This window comes from Lagenorhynchus albirostris, chromosome 14, assembly GCF_949774975.1.
Source record: "Lagenorhynchus albirostris chromosome 14, mLagAlb1.1, whole genome shotgun sequence".
In the NCBI taxonomy this organism is placed as follows: Eukaryota; Metazoa; Chordata; class Mammalia; order Artiodactyla; family Delphinidae; genus Lagenorhynchus; species Lagenorhynchus albirostris.
The window spans coordinates 86,878,858-86,894,273 of NC_083108.1; the positions used below are offsets into that span (position 1 = coordinate 86,878,858).

The 15,416-nt window shown below is 45.2% G+C and overlaps 1 protein-coding gene across 1 annotated transcript in view; it reads left to right on the plus strand.

The window, feature by feature from the left end:
* The first annotated feature begins 14,665 nt into the window (after positions 1-14,665).
* The window catches only part of ADGRD1 (adhesion G protein-coupled receptor D1), a 146,760-nt gene continuing 146,009 nt past the window's right edge, over positions 14,666-15,416 (plus strand). The window contains exons 1-2 of the mRNA XM_060170633.1: positions 14,666-15,255; positions 15,339-15,375. Of these exons, the coding sequence (XP_060026616.1) occupies positions 15,190-15,255; positions 15,339-15,375 (103 nt within the window). The 5' untranslated portion in view covers positions 14,666-15,189. The remainder of the gene's footprint in view (positions 15,256-15,338; positions 15,376-15,416) is intronic.

Here is a 15,416-nt window from a genome sequence, read left to right on the forward strand (position 1 = left end):
ATTTTCTTGATGAGTTGACTTTTTTATATATGTGTTATTCCTCTTTATCTTCAGTATTTCTCTTTGTTCTGAAGTCTATATTGTCTGATGTTAATATAACCAGTTCAGCTTTTTTGGGGAGGGGGTTAGTATTTCCATAGTATATCTTTTTCCATTCTCTTACTTTTAACTTATCTATATCACTATGTGTGAGTGAGTTTCTTGTGGCCAGCATATATACTTAGGTCATCATATAAAATCTAATCTGACAGTTTCTGTCTTAAAATTGGTGTGTTGTAATATAATTTACCATTTTATTATTTTTTTGATCAATTTTTTATTTCTCTATTTCCTCTTTCCTGATTTCTTTTGGTTTATTGGATTGTATCTAAGCATTTCATTTTATTTATTATTTTCGTTTTGACTATGTCTCTCTGCATAAGTTTTTAGTGGTTTCTCTAGAGATTACAAAAATGCATTCTCGACTTTTCACAGCCTATTTGGAATATTACTACTTCAGTCTGAACATAGGTATCCTGTCCCTCTATAGTTTCCTTTACCCCCTTCTCTTTGTGCATGGTCGTCTTACATATTATATTCACATCCATTAATGACTCCATTGGTCAATGTTGTTGTTGTTCTTATTATTATAATATGATTTTGCTTTCAGCTGTCAACATGTTTAAAAGAACTTTGGGGGGGGAAGTGTAGTATATTATACTTAACCATATATCCACTCTTCCTGTTATTCTTTCTCCATTCCTAGAGAATTGAGGCAACGGAAAGTAAGTAGAGACTGACAAAGAGAGAAAAACTAAATTTCTGATGACCTTGACTGTGTTCCGAATATGGCTGTATTATCCTCTGGACTTTTTGTAACTTCTTCCCCTTTTGTTTAAGCCTGTTTTGAGTTTGCTTTTCTGTCCTTTCCAACGGAAAGCACCCTGGTTGACACAGTCTTAAAGGAGGCGATTTTGGGGAAGGGTACTATGATCATTTTTTGTTATGGTTTAAGTTATAATAGGCTAATAAATGACAAAATTGTGGCGAAACTCAACTGGATTTCAAGTCCAGATATCTTTTAAAAAATTTCTAGTTTAATTCCATTTGTAGGGTCGGTATGGAAGTCAGGATTAGAATATTTGTTGATGTGGAGGCACTCCTGGAATAAAGCCCTTGAAACGCAGCTCTGTCTTTGAAGGTTTTTAATGGAGCTTGACGTTGTTATTCACTGAGACAGACAGTAAAGTATTAGCTAATTACTAGCTTTGCTGCAGTGGTCCAGCATGATTTTCTAAGAGGGGCACGAGGAGTGTCTTTTTCTCTGCAGCTGATTTCACTTCTAAATGGCAAGCCCGATTGTTTGCTGGAGGGTATAGTAATTGCTCATATGATGATGATGGTGATAATGACACACGATGATTCTTTAGTCCCTCACTGGCGCTGCTCCCATTTCTTAATATCTTAATATCTAGAGTTGTTTATTTCTCCATTGCAGGCAGATGAAAATGAACACGGACTTGTAGGTAGGTACCCATGACTGCTTAAGTGGCCGAGTTCAGGCACAAAGTGGACTGAGAAATCGCCTAAGATGAGTAATCATGATGACGTCCAAATCAGCATGGCATCCTGTATCAGTTGGAGATTATTTTCGAGAACACTTAACTGAAATTAGACTCCAGTGGCTTAGCTAAATAGAGGGACAGGTATGGTAGTTCCATGACGTCATTAAAGACCCAAAGCTCCTTCTCACCGTTGGCTCTGCCATTATTAGCATACATGACTTTGGGGGCAGGTTTATATATATAATTCATATGTACAGAAAAATCACCCTTTTAGAGTCTAGTTCTATGAGTTTTGACAAACACATAGAGTCATGTAACCACCACCATACCAAGATATAGAACAAACTCAACACCCCCCAAACTTTCCCTTGTGCCCCTTTATAACTAACATCTCCTTTCACCCCCACCCAGACAACCACTGCTCTCTTTCCTATCTCCACTCTTTTGTCTGTATAAGAAGGAACTCATGGGAATGAACTCCCTCTTTCACTTGGGATAAGGAATGTGAGACTTATGCTGCTGTGTGTATCAATATTTCTCCTTTTTAGAAAAACTGAGAAGCACTCTTTTTCGGATATCCCTTTTATGGGTATGGTTTGTCGATCCATTCCCTGGTTGAAGGACATTTGGGTTGCTTCTAGTCTTTGGAGATTATGAGTAAACCTGCTAGGAACATCTGCATCTAGGCTTTTGTGTGAACGTGTTTCATTTCTCTTCAGTACGCACCTAGTAGTGGGATTGTGGTGTCATCTGATGGGGGTACGTTCAGGTTCACACAGAACTGCACACTTGTATTTCAAATGGCTGGACCATGGCTGGACCATTCTTAACAGTAATGTCTGAGAGTTCCAGCCAATTTGTCTCCTCACCAGCACTTGGTCTGATAGTTTCTTCTCAGTCTAATACGGGTGTAATCCTTGTGGTTTTAATGTGCATTGGCATCATGGCCAGAGCTGTTGGACATCTTTACATGTGCTAATTTTCCATCAATATATCTTCTTTGGTGAAGTGTCTCCTGAAGACCCTTATCCATTTTGTACTGAGTTGTTTGTTTTGAGATTTGAGAGTCTTTTATCAAGATCCACATTTTGCAGATATTTTCTTCCAGTCTTTTGTCTTCATTTTCTAACTACTGTCTTTCCAAGAGCTTAGGTTTAAAATTTCATTTAACTGGATGAAGTCCAATTTCTCACTTTTTCTTTCATGGTTTGTACTTTCTGTGTCTTTTCTAATAAGTCTTTGCCCTACTCAAGGTCACAAGTATTCCTCCCCCCACCATGTTTTCTTCTAGAAGTTTTATAGTTTTAGATTTTATGTTTAGAACTATGATTCAAGTTGAGTTAATTTTTGCTGTGTGGTGAGGTATGGGTTGAGAGTCCTTTTTTTTTAGCTTGTGACTGTCCAATAGTTCCGGCCCCATATACTGAAAAAAACTTACCCTTTCTCCATTGTGTTCCCTTTGTTGACAATCAATTAACAGTATAGGTTAAGTTTACTTCTGCCTTCTCTTTTTTATTTCATCCACATAAATGTGTAACATTTTGCTAATACCACACTCTATTGACGACTGCAGCTTTATAGTAAGTCTTGAAACCAGGTATTAAAGTTCTCCAACTTCGTACATATTTTCCAAAATAGCTTTGGCTATTCCAGTTTCATTACACATTCATTTTAGAATCAGCATGTTGATTTCTACCAAAAAACCCTGGCGGGATTTTGATTGGGGTTGTAGAATTGAGATTTGAGTGGGATCATCTGGGGGAGAACATGGACATTTTAACAGTATTCAATTATCTACTCCATTTATTTAGGTGCTCTTTGTACATATTTAGATTTATACCTATTTCATTTGGGGGCACTATTATAAATGATGTCTAGATTTTGATTTCTAATTATTCATTGCTAGCATATCAAAATACAGTAAATTTTTTTATGTTGACTTTGTTTCATGTGACTGTGATAAACTCACTTGGTAGTTCTGGTCATTTATATACTCTAAAGTTTATCCATTTAAAGTGTACAATATTTTTAGTGTATTGACAGAGTCATGTAAGCATCACCGTAATCTAATTTTAGAACATTTTAATCACCTCAAATACAGACACCTTTCTTTCATTTGGACTTCTAGTCTAATTCCATTGATTAGAGAACATACCTTACATGATTTCGATATTTTATATTTGTTGAGGGTTTTTTTTATGATCAACCTTGGTTAATGTTTTATGTGTACTTGAATATGATCTATTTTGGTTACTGTTTTATGTGCACTTAAAAGGATATCATTTCTCAGTTGTCGAGTGGAGTGTTTTATAAATGTCATTATATATGTCAGCAATGTGCGTTGCCAGTGTTGGTCAGCTCTGTATCCTTAGTGATTTTCTGCCTACTTATTTTATTGATTCCTGAGGGAGGAGTCTCCAGATATAACTGTAGGTTTGCCTATTTCTCCTTTCACTTATACCAGTTTTTGTATCCTGTACTTTGTGGTTCTTTTGTCCGTTGCACACATGTTTAGGACTGTTACGTGTTGTTGCTGAATTCATCCCTTTGTAATGTAATGACTCTCTTTATCCCTGATAACATCTCCTGTTCTGAAGTCTAATTTGTCTGATAACATAGCCGCTTCAGTGTTCTTTTGTTTAGTGTTTGCAAGATATACCTCTTCTGGTCTACTTTAAGGTTTAACCTTGCTGTGTATTTATATTTAAAAAGTGTTTCTTGTAGACAGTATACGGTTTGGTCTTTTCTATTTTATCCAGTCTGGGAATCTCTTTTATTTGATGTGTTCAGATCATCTAGATTCAATGCAATGACTGAGTAAAATCTATTCTCCTTGCTAGTTAGTTTCTTTACTTTTTTTTTTGCCAGTTATTTTCTATTTCTTCCGTTGGTCCTTCCTTCTCCCCTTAGCCCTTGTTTTTGGTCTGCTTTTGGATGAATTCAGAATTTGCTATGATTCCATTTTATGTATTATTATTAGCTTACTATTTATACCTCTATAACATTTTTTTCCAGTGGCTGTCCTAAGGTGTACTATACTTTTCTCCAGTGGTTATCTTAAGATATCTCTCTTTAATAGGTCACATGCTACCTTCCAATCATGTTATACCTCTAAGTGTGGTGCAGACCACTCACAGCTGTGTGCTCCCACTTTTCCCCTCCCTTCTTCTGTGGTATTTTTCATATATTATACTTTCACATATGCTATCAACCTACAGCATATTCTACTCCTTTTCTGGACAATTTAGTTTTTATAGGAATTAAAAATAAGGGGCTTCCCTGGTGGCGCAGTGGTTGAGAGTCTGCCTGCCGAGGCAGGGGACACAGGTTCGTGCCCCAGTCCGGGAGGATCCCACGTGCCGCGGAGCCGCTGGGCTTGTGAGCCATGGCCGCTGAGCCTGCACGTCCGGAGCCTGTGCTCCGCAACGGGAGAGGCCACAACAGTGAGAGGCCCGCGTACCGCAAAAACAAAAAACAAAAAAACCCTCAATTGTAACCATTTCTGGAGAGATTCATTTCCTTGTGTAGATCCCGTTTCTGTCTAGTGGCATACTGTTCTTTTACGTTTCTAGCAGTGCTTGTCTGCTGGCAATGAAATCTTCCAATTTGTGTTTGTCTGAAAAAGTGTTTATTTCTCTTTCATTTTTAAAACTGAAGTATAGCTGACTTACAATATCATTAGTTTCAGGTGTACAACATGGTGATTTGGTATTTGTATAGATTATACTCCATATAAGGATATTTTAAAATACTGGCTATATTCACTGTGCTGTACATTACACCCTTGTATCTTATTTATTTTATACACAGTAGCTTATACCTCTTGATCCCCTTCCTCCGCTGCCATCCCCACTTGTAATCACTAGTTTGTTTTCTGTATTTATGAGTCTGTTTCTGTTTTGTTATGTTTGCTCATTTGTTTTATTTTTTAGATTCCACATATAAGTAAAAAAATACCGTATTTGTCTTTTTCTGTCTGACATTTCACTGAGCACAATACCCTCTAGGTCCATCCAACTCACTTTTTTAAAGTGCAAAATTCAGTGGCTTTTAGTGTATGCGCAAGGTTGCGCAAACCCCCTGCTGTCTAATTTCAGGACATTTTCATTGTCGTCCCCCGCCCCAAAGAAACTCTATACCCAGGACCAGTCTCTCCTCACTCCCCTATTCTCAGCCTTTTCTTTCATTTTGAAAAATACCATTTACTAGATGTAGAGTTCTGGGTTGCAGGATCCCTCTTCCCCCACCCCAAATGCCAGACATTTCACTACATTGTCTTTTGACTTCCATAGTTTCTGATAGGAAGTGCACCGTGATTCTTGTCTTCGCTCCTCTGTATGTAACGTGGATTTTCCTCGTGCTGCCTTTGTGATTTCTCTTTTGATGTCATGTGTCTAGGGGTGCGCAGTGTGTTTATGTGGTGTGTGTGGTGTGAGTGTGCGTGTGGTGTGTTTGTGTGTATGTGCATGTGTGGTGTGTGTGCACGTGTGTGTATGTATGGTGTGATGTGTACGCACATGTTTGTGGTGTGTGTGTACACTTGTGTGGTGTGTTTGGGATTTATCTTTCTTAGGATTTTCTGAGCTTATTGGGTCTGTGGTTGAATGTGTTCCATTATTTTCGAATATTCTTGGCCGTTAGCTCTTCAAACATGTTTTTCTGACTCATTTTCTCACTTCTACTTCTGGGATTTCCACTATACATGTGTTAGAATAGACACATATCAGAACATTGGGACACTGCTCCTTCATGCTCTGGTTTTTAAAAATGTTCCTTTTTTTCACTTTGTGCTTCAGCTTGGATAATTTTAATCGACCTATCACAGGGTTCCCTGATTTCTTCCCTGCCTGTGTGGAGTCTACTGACGAGCTCGCGGCAGGAGTGCTTGGTGTGTCATATGTTGTACTGTTACTGATGAGCTCGCGGCAGGAGTGTTTGGTGTGTCATGTGTGTTACTGACAAGCTCGCGGCAGGAGTGTTTGGTGTGTCATATGTGTTACTGACAAGCTCGCGGCAGGAGTGTTGGTGTGTTATATGTTTTACTTTTAGCGGCAGCACTTCCATTTGACTCCTTCATATAGTTTCCATCTTTCTGCAGAACTTTCCCTTTGTCCACATATGCTGTCACACTTTCCCACTAAAGCATTTAACATATTAGTCAGGGTTATTATTTGTAACTTTCTGACATAGTTTTGATTGTTTTGTCTCTAGGCAGTGTGTTGCTTTTTCTTGCTATTTTTGTGTGTCACACTTTTAGAATAAATGCTGGGCATCAGGTGTAATACAGTGGAGACTGAGGTCAACAGTATTCGTGCCAGGAAAGGGGTACAGCTCTTTTCTGCTAGGCCATTAGTGTGTGTGTGTGCACTAGTGCACACGTGTGCTTGTGCATGTGTGGAAAGGCATGCATGTGCAAGTATGCATGCATGTATAAACATGTACTTCAATGTACGAGTATGCACTGTGTCTATGCATGTTATGCGTGTGTGCATATGCCTTGTGTGCATGTGAGCGCGTTTGCTTGTGCATGTGTGTGCGTGTGAATGCACACCTGTGCATGCATATGTGTGCACGCGCGCACGTATGCATCGCACGTGTGTGAATGCACACACGTGTGTATATGTGCGCACACGTGTGTGCACGTGTACGTGTGCGCGCCTGTGTGTGCATGGGTGAGCACATGCTTGCTTGTGCCTGTGCATGTGCGTGCATGCACGTGCATGTGCGCATGTGTGCGGTACACGTGTGTGTGTGTACACGTGTGTGTGTGTATATGCAAGTACGTGTATGCCTGTGTGCATGTGTGTGCATGTTCAGCCAGTCTGCTCGGGAGTAGAGCTGGCTTGGGTTCTGTCGCCATGGTTACCATCAGGGCTGCACAGGCCTCAGACTCCGCTGTCACAGCCCTGCACTTGCGGCGGGGCTGGCTCGGCAGAGGGAGCCCCTCTGTTCTGGCCCCACTTTCAGCTCCAGGCCTTTCTCGCCAGCCAGAACAGCTCCCCATGCTCTCGCCTCTCCCGTTACCAGGGTGCCGAGTGCTGCCCGCCTGGAAGTGGGACGGTGGGCATCCTGTTTCCCTGGTTGGCCTCAGGCTCAGCTGGCCTGAGTTCCTGCATCTCGGGTGGATGTCCCCAGTGGCTCTGCCCCTCTCCCAGTACACAGGGATCTCTCTGCCCCTCTCTGGGGACAGAGGGTGGAGTCTCCCCTTCCTCTAGCTGCACAGGTCTTCCCGGTGCCCTGGGGCGCAGTGTTGGCTGTCCTTCCACAGCAACTTCAGGACTTTGGTGCCTGGGGAGAAGGTCCAGGCGGGCGTCGCGCCTCCTCAGTGGTGGCCACTCACTCCCCTGGCGAGCCCTGTTGAGAGGTTGCCTCCAGGCTCCCACCTGCCACCCTCTTCCTCTGAGCACCTGCTGGGTCATGGAGAAGGGCCTGGGACGGGGTGTGAGCTCCCCTGTGTCTGCAGTGGCCGAGGGCTGTGAGCTCTCACCTAGCCCACATTGGCCTTTCCAAATTCATTGCAATTCTTTTGCTGAACTCTCCTTACTGGCTTGACCCCATTTCCCCCATGCCCTGCCCCGTGTGAGCCGACACTCACGCCCTCCTCTCCTTAGAGGGGTCTGTCTTTTCAGACCACATTTCAGGCTGGGTAGTTGCCCTGACCTCTGTTTGCTAGTGGACTTATGAAAAGTCATGATGCTGTAGACGGAGGCTGCTCCTGCTGTGAAGGGGGTAATGCTCTTTCCAGCCTTCCATGTCCTCAGAGAAGAAGCTTGGGTTTCCAGTCCCACGACTGCAGGAGAGCTGCTCCACCTGTTCTTATCACTTCTATGCTCCAGCCAGATAAAAGGTCAAGGTCAGCAGGCTTCAGGAAGAGCAGAGATCAAAAGCGTTTTCTCGGAAGCCTGTGCCACAGACGTCTGCCTCGATCTCGCTGTGTGTAGCCCCCTGGCCACCCCAGCTGAAAAGGAAGCGGCCGTTTTTAACTGAGATTACGGGCGCCCAAATACGCTTGGGATACTGCCTGGGGAGAAGGGAGAGACTGCATTTGGGGCAGGGAGTGAGCCACGTCTGCCAGGCACAGTCTTCTTAAAACCTTCCTCCGCAGCTCAACGGTTTCTTAAGCTTTTACGCCTCACTCCTCTTTGGAGGTGGGATGAAAGCTACGGATACTCTCCGCGCAGAAGTTCACGTGTGTGTGTTCAAAAGAGTTGTGCATGCGACTCCAGGGCACTCCGTGACTCCATGGAGCTGTGCCTGAATGTCGGGACCCATGCAACCGTCACCCGCGATGGTCGGTCTTATCCTTGGTTCTCCAGAAGCAGAGCCTGGGGTTGACGTGTGTGTAGTTTTCTTGGGAGCCGATTCTAGGGGCAGCAGTGTTTACAGGGGGGAGTACAACAGGCAGGTGGGAAAGTCAGTTCAAGGAGCTGTCACTCAGCTGCTGCTCCTGGAGTGGCGGCGGAGGAGGGGTGTTTACCACGGAGCTCCGAGCCTCACTGGTCAGGGCTGCTCCCTGTCAGCGAGGCCCCTGTTTCTGGGTGCTGGTGCATGCGGCTGCTGCATGGGGCCCCCAGGCATCCCACCTGCCGCCGAGTGCGAGAGGCCCCGGGCAGAGACACACCGTGGGGAGGGAAGCGCGGAGGCTGGTGTGGGGCCGAGCATCCCAGCGCGTCCGGGATGAGAAGTGAGGCTGCCCGACGCCGCGCAGTGGTGAGGGGAGGGTCTGGTACACACCGGCCAAGCGCCGCCTCTCTCTGCCTTTGCTGCCTCCTGTGCCTACACAGGCGCTGAATGACAAACGACTGCAGCTTCTCAAATTCATCCCATTCACCAGACCTCCGATGGCAAGGGACAGAAACGAAAATCAGACTCACTCCGGGGAAACAGGAGTTGATTGATGGGTGCCTCTCCGCGAAAACTGCCGCTGTATCTCAGGTCCGGGAGCTCAGCAGACACCATCGAATCTCTTAGCTCAGTTGTCCGCTCTTTCTACTCTTTGTAGAGGCAAAGTGGCCATGAGCAGCCTTAAGTTAAGATCCTTGGGGGTCAGCAGCGCCATGGGGGGAGGGGAGCCTCCTCTCTTCCAGGGCGGGTATATTAGCCCCGGGAAGACGCTGATTGGAGCCGAGGAGGACGCATGATCCCTCTGGTCAATTGCAGGCCCGGGGCGCGCCGAGGTGCTGCAGGGGTCCGGCCCACCCCGTGACCATCTGCCCACCGGACGGAAGCACGTGGCTGGTGTAGGAAACACCCTGCAGAGGAAACCCCCACGCTTGTGTCCACAGCAGGGGCAAGCGGGGGTCTGCGCCGATGGTTTGTTGAGGGATGTGTGGCATCTGGGGAGGTGTAGCTCTGGGCGAGATGAGAATCGGGCGCTAAGAACTCAGTGTCCTCACAGCCTGGCCGGTGCTCCGAGCACCTGGGAGGCTCTACCGCGCTCTTCCTGAGGTCCAGGCTGTCCTGCTTGGCCGCAGGACACGTATCCAGTTGCGGGTGAATAATCCACTTATGCCCCCGTCTTCAGCTGGCTTCACACTTTGCTTCATCCCTGTAAAACTTTATTGAATAGAGCCTAATTGGAATTTAAGGTTCCTTTTATTTTTATTTTTTTCAGCTTTATCACGGTATAACTGACAAAATTGTAATATATTTAAGGTGTGCGACGTGATGATTTGATATACATATATATACACTGTGAAAGGATTCCCACAGCAGAGCTGATCAACACATCCATCACCTCTCACCTCACATATTTATCTTTTTTTTTTTTTTTTGGTGAGAACACAAATTCTACTCTGTTACTCTGTTGAAATTGCAAATTTCAATTACACAGTGCAGTATTACCCATTATAGTCACTATGTTATACATAGATCCTCGGACCTATTCATCTTTTCACTTCATTTTATGTATTTTTTGTTTTTTAAAAAAGATTTATTTTTATTTATTTATTTAGGCTACACTGGGTCTTAGTTGCAGCATGTGGGATCTTCGTCATGGCATGCATGTGGGATCTAGTTGCCCGACCAGGGATCGAACCCAGGCCCCTTGCCTTGGGAGCATGGAGTCTTACCAACCGGACCACCAAGGAAGTCCCTTCATCTTTTTTTTTTGTAATTTATTTATTTGGTTGCCCTGGGTCTTAGTTGCAGCAGGCGGGCTCCTTAGTTGTAGCATGCGAAGTCTTAGTTGCGGCATGCATGTGGGATTTAGTTCCCTGACCAGGGATCAGACCCAGGCCTCCTACATTGGGAGCATGGAGTCTTATCCACTGTACCACCAGGGAAGTCCCCCCTTCATCTTTTGAAAAAAAAATTTTTTAATTATAGTTGATTGGGCTTCCCTGGTGGCGCAGTGGTTGAGAGTCCGCCTGCCGATGCAGGGGACATGGGTTCGTGCCCCGGTCCGGGAAGATTCCACATGCCACGGAGCGGCTGGGCCCGTGAGCCATGGCTGCTGAGCCTGCGCGTCCGGAGCCTGTGCTCCGCAATGGGAGAGGCCACAACTGTGAGAGGCCCGCATACCAAAAAAAAAAAAAAAAATTATAGTTGATTTACAATGTTGTATTAGTTTCTGCTGTACAACAAAGTGAATCACTTATACATATACATATATCCACTCTTTTTAGATTCTTTTCCCATATAGTCCGTTTCAGAGTATTGAGTAGGGTTTCCTGTGCTATACAGTAAGTCCTTATTAGTTATCTATTTTATATATAGTAGTGTGTATATGTCAATCCCAATCTCCCAATTTATCCCTCCCCACTTCCCCCTTGGTAATCATGTTTGTTTCTACATCTGTGATTCTGTTTCAGTTTTGTAAATAAGTTCATTTGTACCATTTTTTTTAGATCCCACATATAAGTGATATCATATGATATTTGTCCTTCTCAGACCTATTCATCTTATAACTGAAAGCCTGTACCCTTTTATCAGCCTCTCCCCATTTCCCCCTCCCCCTCCCCCGGCAACCACCATTCTACTCTCTGAGTACGAGAGTATTTTTATTTTTTTTAGATTCCACATATAAGTGATATTAAGGTCCCATTTAAAATACTTAATTAACATCTACCTCAGTACAAACCTGATACACTTTTACCAAACCATAACAATTTTTTGCATCCCTTGTTAAACACACATACACTCATTAAAATAATTGTTGGATAATTGAATACTGAATATCTACTAAGTACTAAGCCCTGTTCCAGGAGGTGAGCATACAGAGAGAACAAGACAAAAATTTACGTGCTCTTATGGGGCTTACGTTTTGGTGGGGAGAGATCAATGAATGAAATAAATATTTAAGATGTAGGGGGTGTCAGATAGTGGTAAATGACATTGAGAAAAACATAACAGGAAAGAAAGGGCTTTAGGAAGGGGACATTTCAGTGTCAAGATGGTATTCGGGATGGCCTGAAGGAGGTGATGAGAGGAGGCCCACAGAGGGATCCACAGCAATGGGTTCCCAGACCCACACCCCGTCAGCACCATTTCCAAAACGTCCCCACGGTGGGAAAGGCTGCCTTACACGGAGGTGGGCTCATCTCAACACCTGAACGGGACGTGAGAAAGGTAAATGACGTGAGTCAGCACAGACCTGCCGTCTGGCATGGAGAGCAAAAGTAAGTCCATGGTGAGTGAGGGCAGGTTCTGCTGAATTTGATTTCTATCCCTTTGTTTTTCTTAAAATATTTATTTATTTATTTTATATATTTGGTTGCACCGGGTCTTAGTTGCAGCACGTGGCCTCCTTAGTTGCAGCATGCGGGCTCCTTAGTAATGGCACGTGAACTCTTGGTTGTGGAATGCGTGTGGGATCTAGTTCCCTGACCAGGGATCGAACCCGGGCCCCCTGCACTGGGAGCGCTGAGTCTTACCCATTGCGCTACCAGGGAAGTCCCTCTGTCCAGTTTTTATTACTGTTATTGTATTGGGATGCCTCCCGTTATCTGATGGTGATTTTTAAAAAAAAATTTTTATTGGCTTATGGTTGATTTACAATGTTGTGTTAGCTTCTGCTGTCCAGCAAAGTGAATCTGTTATGCATATACATCTATCAGCTCTTTTTTAGATTCTTTTCCCATATAGGCCATTACAGAGTACTGAGTAGAGTTCCCTGTGCTCTACAGTAGGTCCCTATTAGTTATCTGTTATATGTAGTAGTGTGTGTGTGTGTCAGTCCCAATCTCCCAATCTATCCCTCCCCCCCCTTTCCCCGCGGTAACCATGACTGTTTCTGTTTTGTAAATAAGTTCATTTATACCCTCTTTTTAGATTCTGCATATAAGCGAGATCATATATTTGTGTCTCTCTGTCTTACTTCACTCAGTATGACAATCTCTAGGTTGATGGTGACTTTTATGGTTAAAAAAGGAACAAACCAGCGTGGTTCGGTCTCGGTGATGGGAGAGGTCCATTTAATTAGCAATCTGTCTAATTCTTGGTAAATTAAGACCTGGACTAAGAAAAATCTGCGTCTGCTGTCCCTCCTCCTGAATTCTCTTTCCTCTGGAGGCAGGCAACAGGAGGGACAGAAAACTGGTGAAATGCGGGGATAGAAGTTGTAAATTACTTTTCCCCTTAGGCATCAGCCCAGGCGGCAGGATAAAGGTGGCAATTACCACAGTGGAATTCACCATTGTTTCAAGTGCAAAGAGATAGAGAAACGTGCACGTGAATTTCTGGAGCCCTGCTGAAGCTGCAGCAGCCTGGTTCAGCCTATCAGATCATCTGGGAGGCTGTGGGCTGCCGGCACAAACTAAAAGTCATCACTTCACGGTTTTGACATCACATTTTTTTCTCCCCCATGGGGACTGGAGGGCATTTTCTTATCCTCTTTAGGAAGTACTTGGTACACTCAGGGCTCTGTTCCCACTTAGCGTCAGGACAAAGGAGCTAGTAATATAAGCTAACATTTAGTGGGTGTTATTTTCTACTTTATAGTAATAATAATCACAGCTAACATTTATTGAGTGACATTTTTTCTTTGCAAAAAATAGCTAGCATTTATGGAGTGCTACGTATTTTCCAAGCACTGCTTTGAGAGCCCTGTATGTATCATCTCATTTCTTGTTACAACTCTATGGAGCGGAAACTATTACCTCCATTTCACAGATGAGGAATATGAAACAGAGAGGTTCAGTAACTTGCCTAAGAGCACACAGCCGGTAAGCACGGGAGATGGTACAGTGAGGTGTGTGTTATCTAAATCACATAGCAGTGATTATAATCGTGCGTGCATGTGTGTGTGTGTGTGTGTGTGTGTGTGTGTGTGTGGACATGTATGCAGTATAAAGTTTTGGTCTCTAGTAAAGTGGGCTGAGGCTGGCTAAGGGCCTGACACTTTGCTATCACCTTGGGCAGCGGTCCCCAACCTTTTTGGTGCCAGGGACCGGTTTCGTGGAAGACAATTTTTCCACAGACCGGGGGAGGTGGGATGGGGGGCTAGGGGTGAGGTGGAGAGGGTGGGGGGAATGTTCAGGCGATAATGCGAGCCATGGGGGGCGGCAGATGAAGCCTCGCTCGCCCGCCGCTCCCCTCCTGCTGTGCGGCCTGGATCCTAACAGGCCACGGACCAGGACCCATCCACGGCCCGGGAGCTGGGGACCCGTGACCTTGAGAACACTACCCTGGATGCTGTGGTGGGCTGTGGGGACTGGTGTGATCGCTCAGGGCACCTTGTAAATAGTTTCATCCGTCTCTGAAAGGGTTAAAGAGAAAACGTGGCCGGCATCTCTCAGAGGGCACGAGGGTGCGGTGTATTTTCTTCTTCCATCCCTAAATCACCTTCCTTCTCTCTCTGGGCAAGCGAGGCTCCGCTCTAAACAGAGTTTACGGTGTGTTGTACGTCTTGTACTTATGCATATTTACGCTGGCTCTGAGGCGCTGGCGGAAGGTAGCTGACGTATGTATGTGCCCCGTGCCTGTCTGCTCTGCTTCTGAACCTCAGATCCTGAAGGCAATTCCCAGTGGTGCATAACAGGCTGGTGTTAGGACCCAGGAAGGACACAGCAGCCGCGGGACATAAATAGAGAAGCAGAACAGAGCAAAGTTTGAGGAGAGAGCCTCACATCCCTCACTCTCTCCACCCCAAGCGCTGGGGGACAGACAGACGGACGAGGTGCAAGCCTGAGTCACACCAGAAGGAGTCGGGCAGCAACGCACCAGCCCAGGAGCCCGAGGGAGCTCCAGACACAATTCCTCCCACTTCCAGGAAAAAGAGAAACTTCCAACTCCGAACCTGGGTGGATACCACTGAAGACTCTTGACAGAAACAGAAAACCGCGAGGAACCCACGATCACCCCCGAGCCTCGGCACTGCAGCCGCAGCCCTGGATTGCTTCTCGGGAGCTGCGATCGGAAGCTGCCTGTCTCCTCCCTGCGTCCCCGAGCCGGTCTGATCGTTCCCGTGTGTTTATTGATCACCGAAGACCCTTGAGTCCGGAGACGAAGACGAAACACCCATTAACTCTCACGACCCTCTGCCTTAACTCTCTGCAGTTCACAAACTCTAGGGAAACAGAAGGTTTTCTTCTTTCTGGAACCTGTGAAAATGTCCCTTTCCCAAGGGAGCGAAAGTTAAACGCGCCACTTTGTTCCAGACCCTCAGGAAGTCTGCTTGGATCACGTTTTCGCCTCCGCAAAAAACATGAGGAAACTGCTGCCTCTCTGCTGCTGGCATTCCTGCCTGCTGTTATCTTACTGTGATTTTCAGGTAATGTCCCCAGGTGCTGCTCGCTGAGACGGGACTCGCCGGAGGTTCCCTGCATCTCTTACAATGTGGTGTTTTGTGTGCAGGTGCACGGAGCCGACACCAGGTCACAAGCCCATCCAGGTAAGTGAGGCAGCCTCCCTCCTGGTCTGCTCACTACCTGC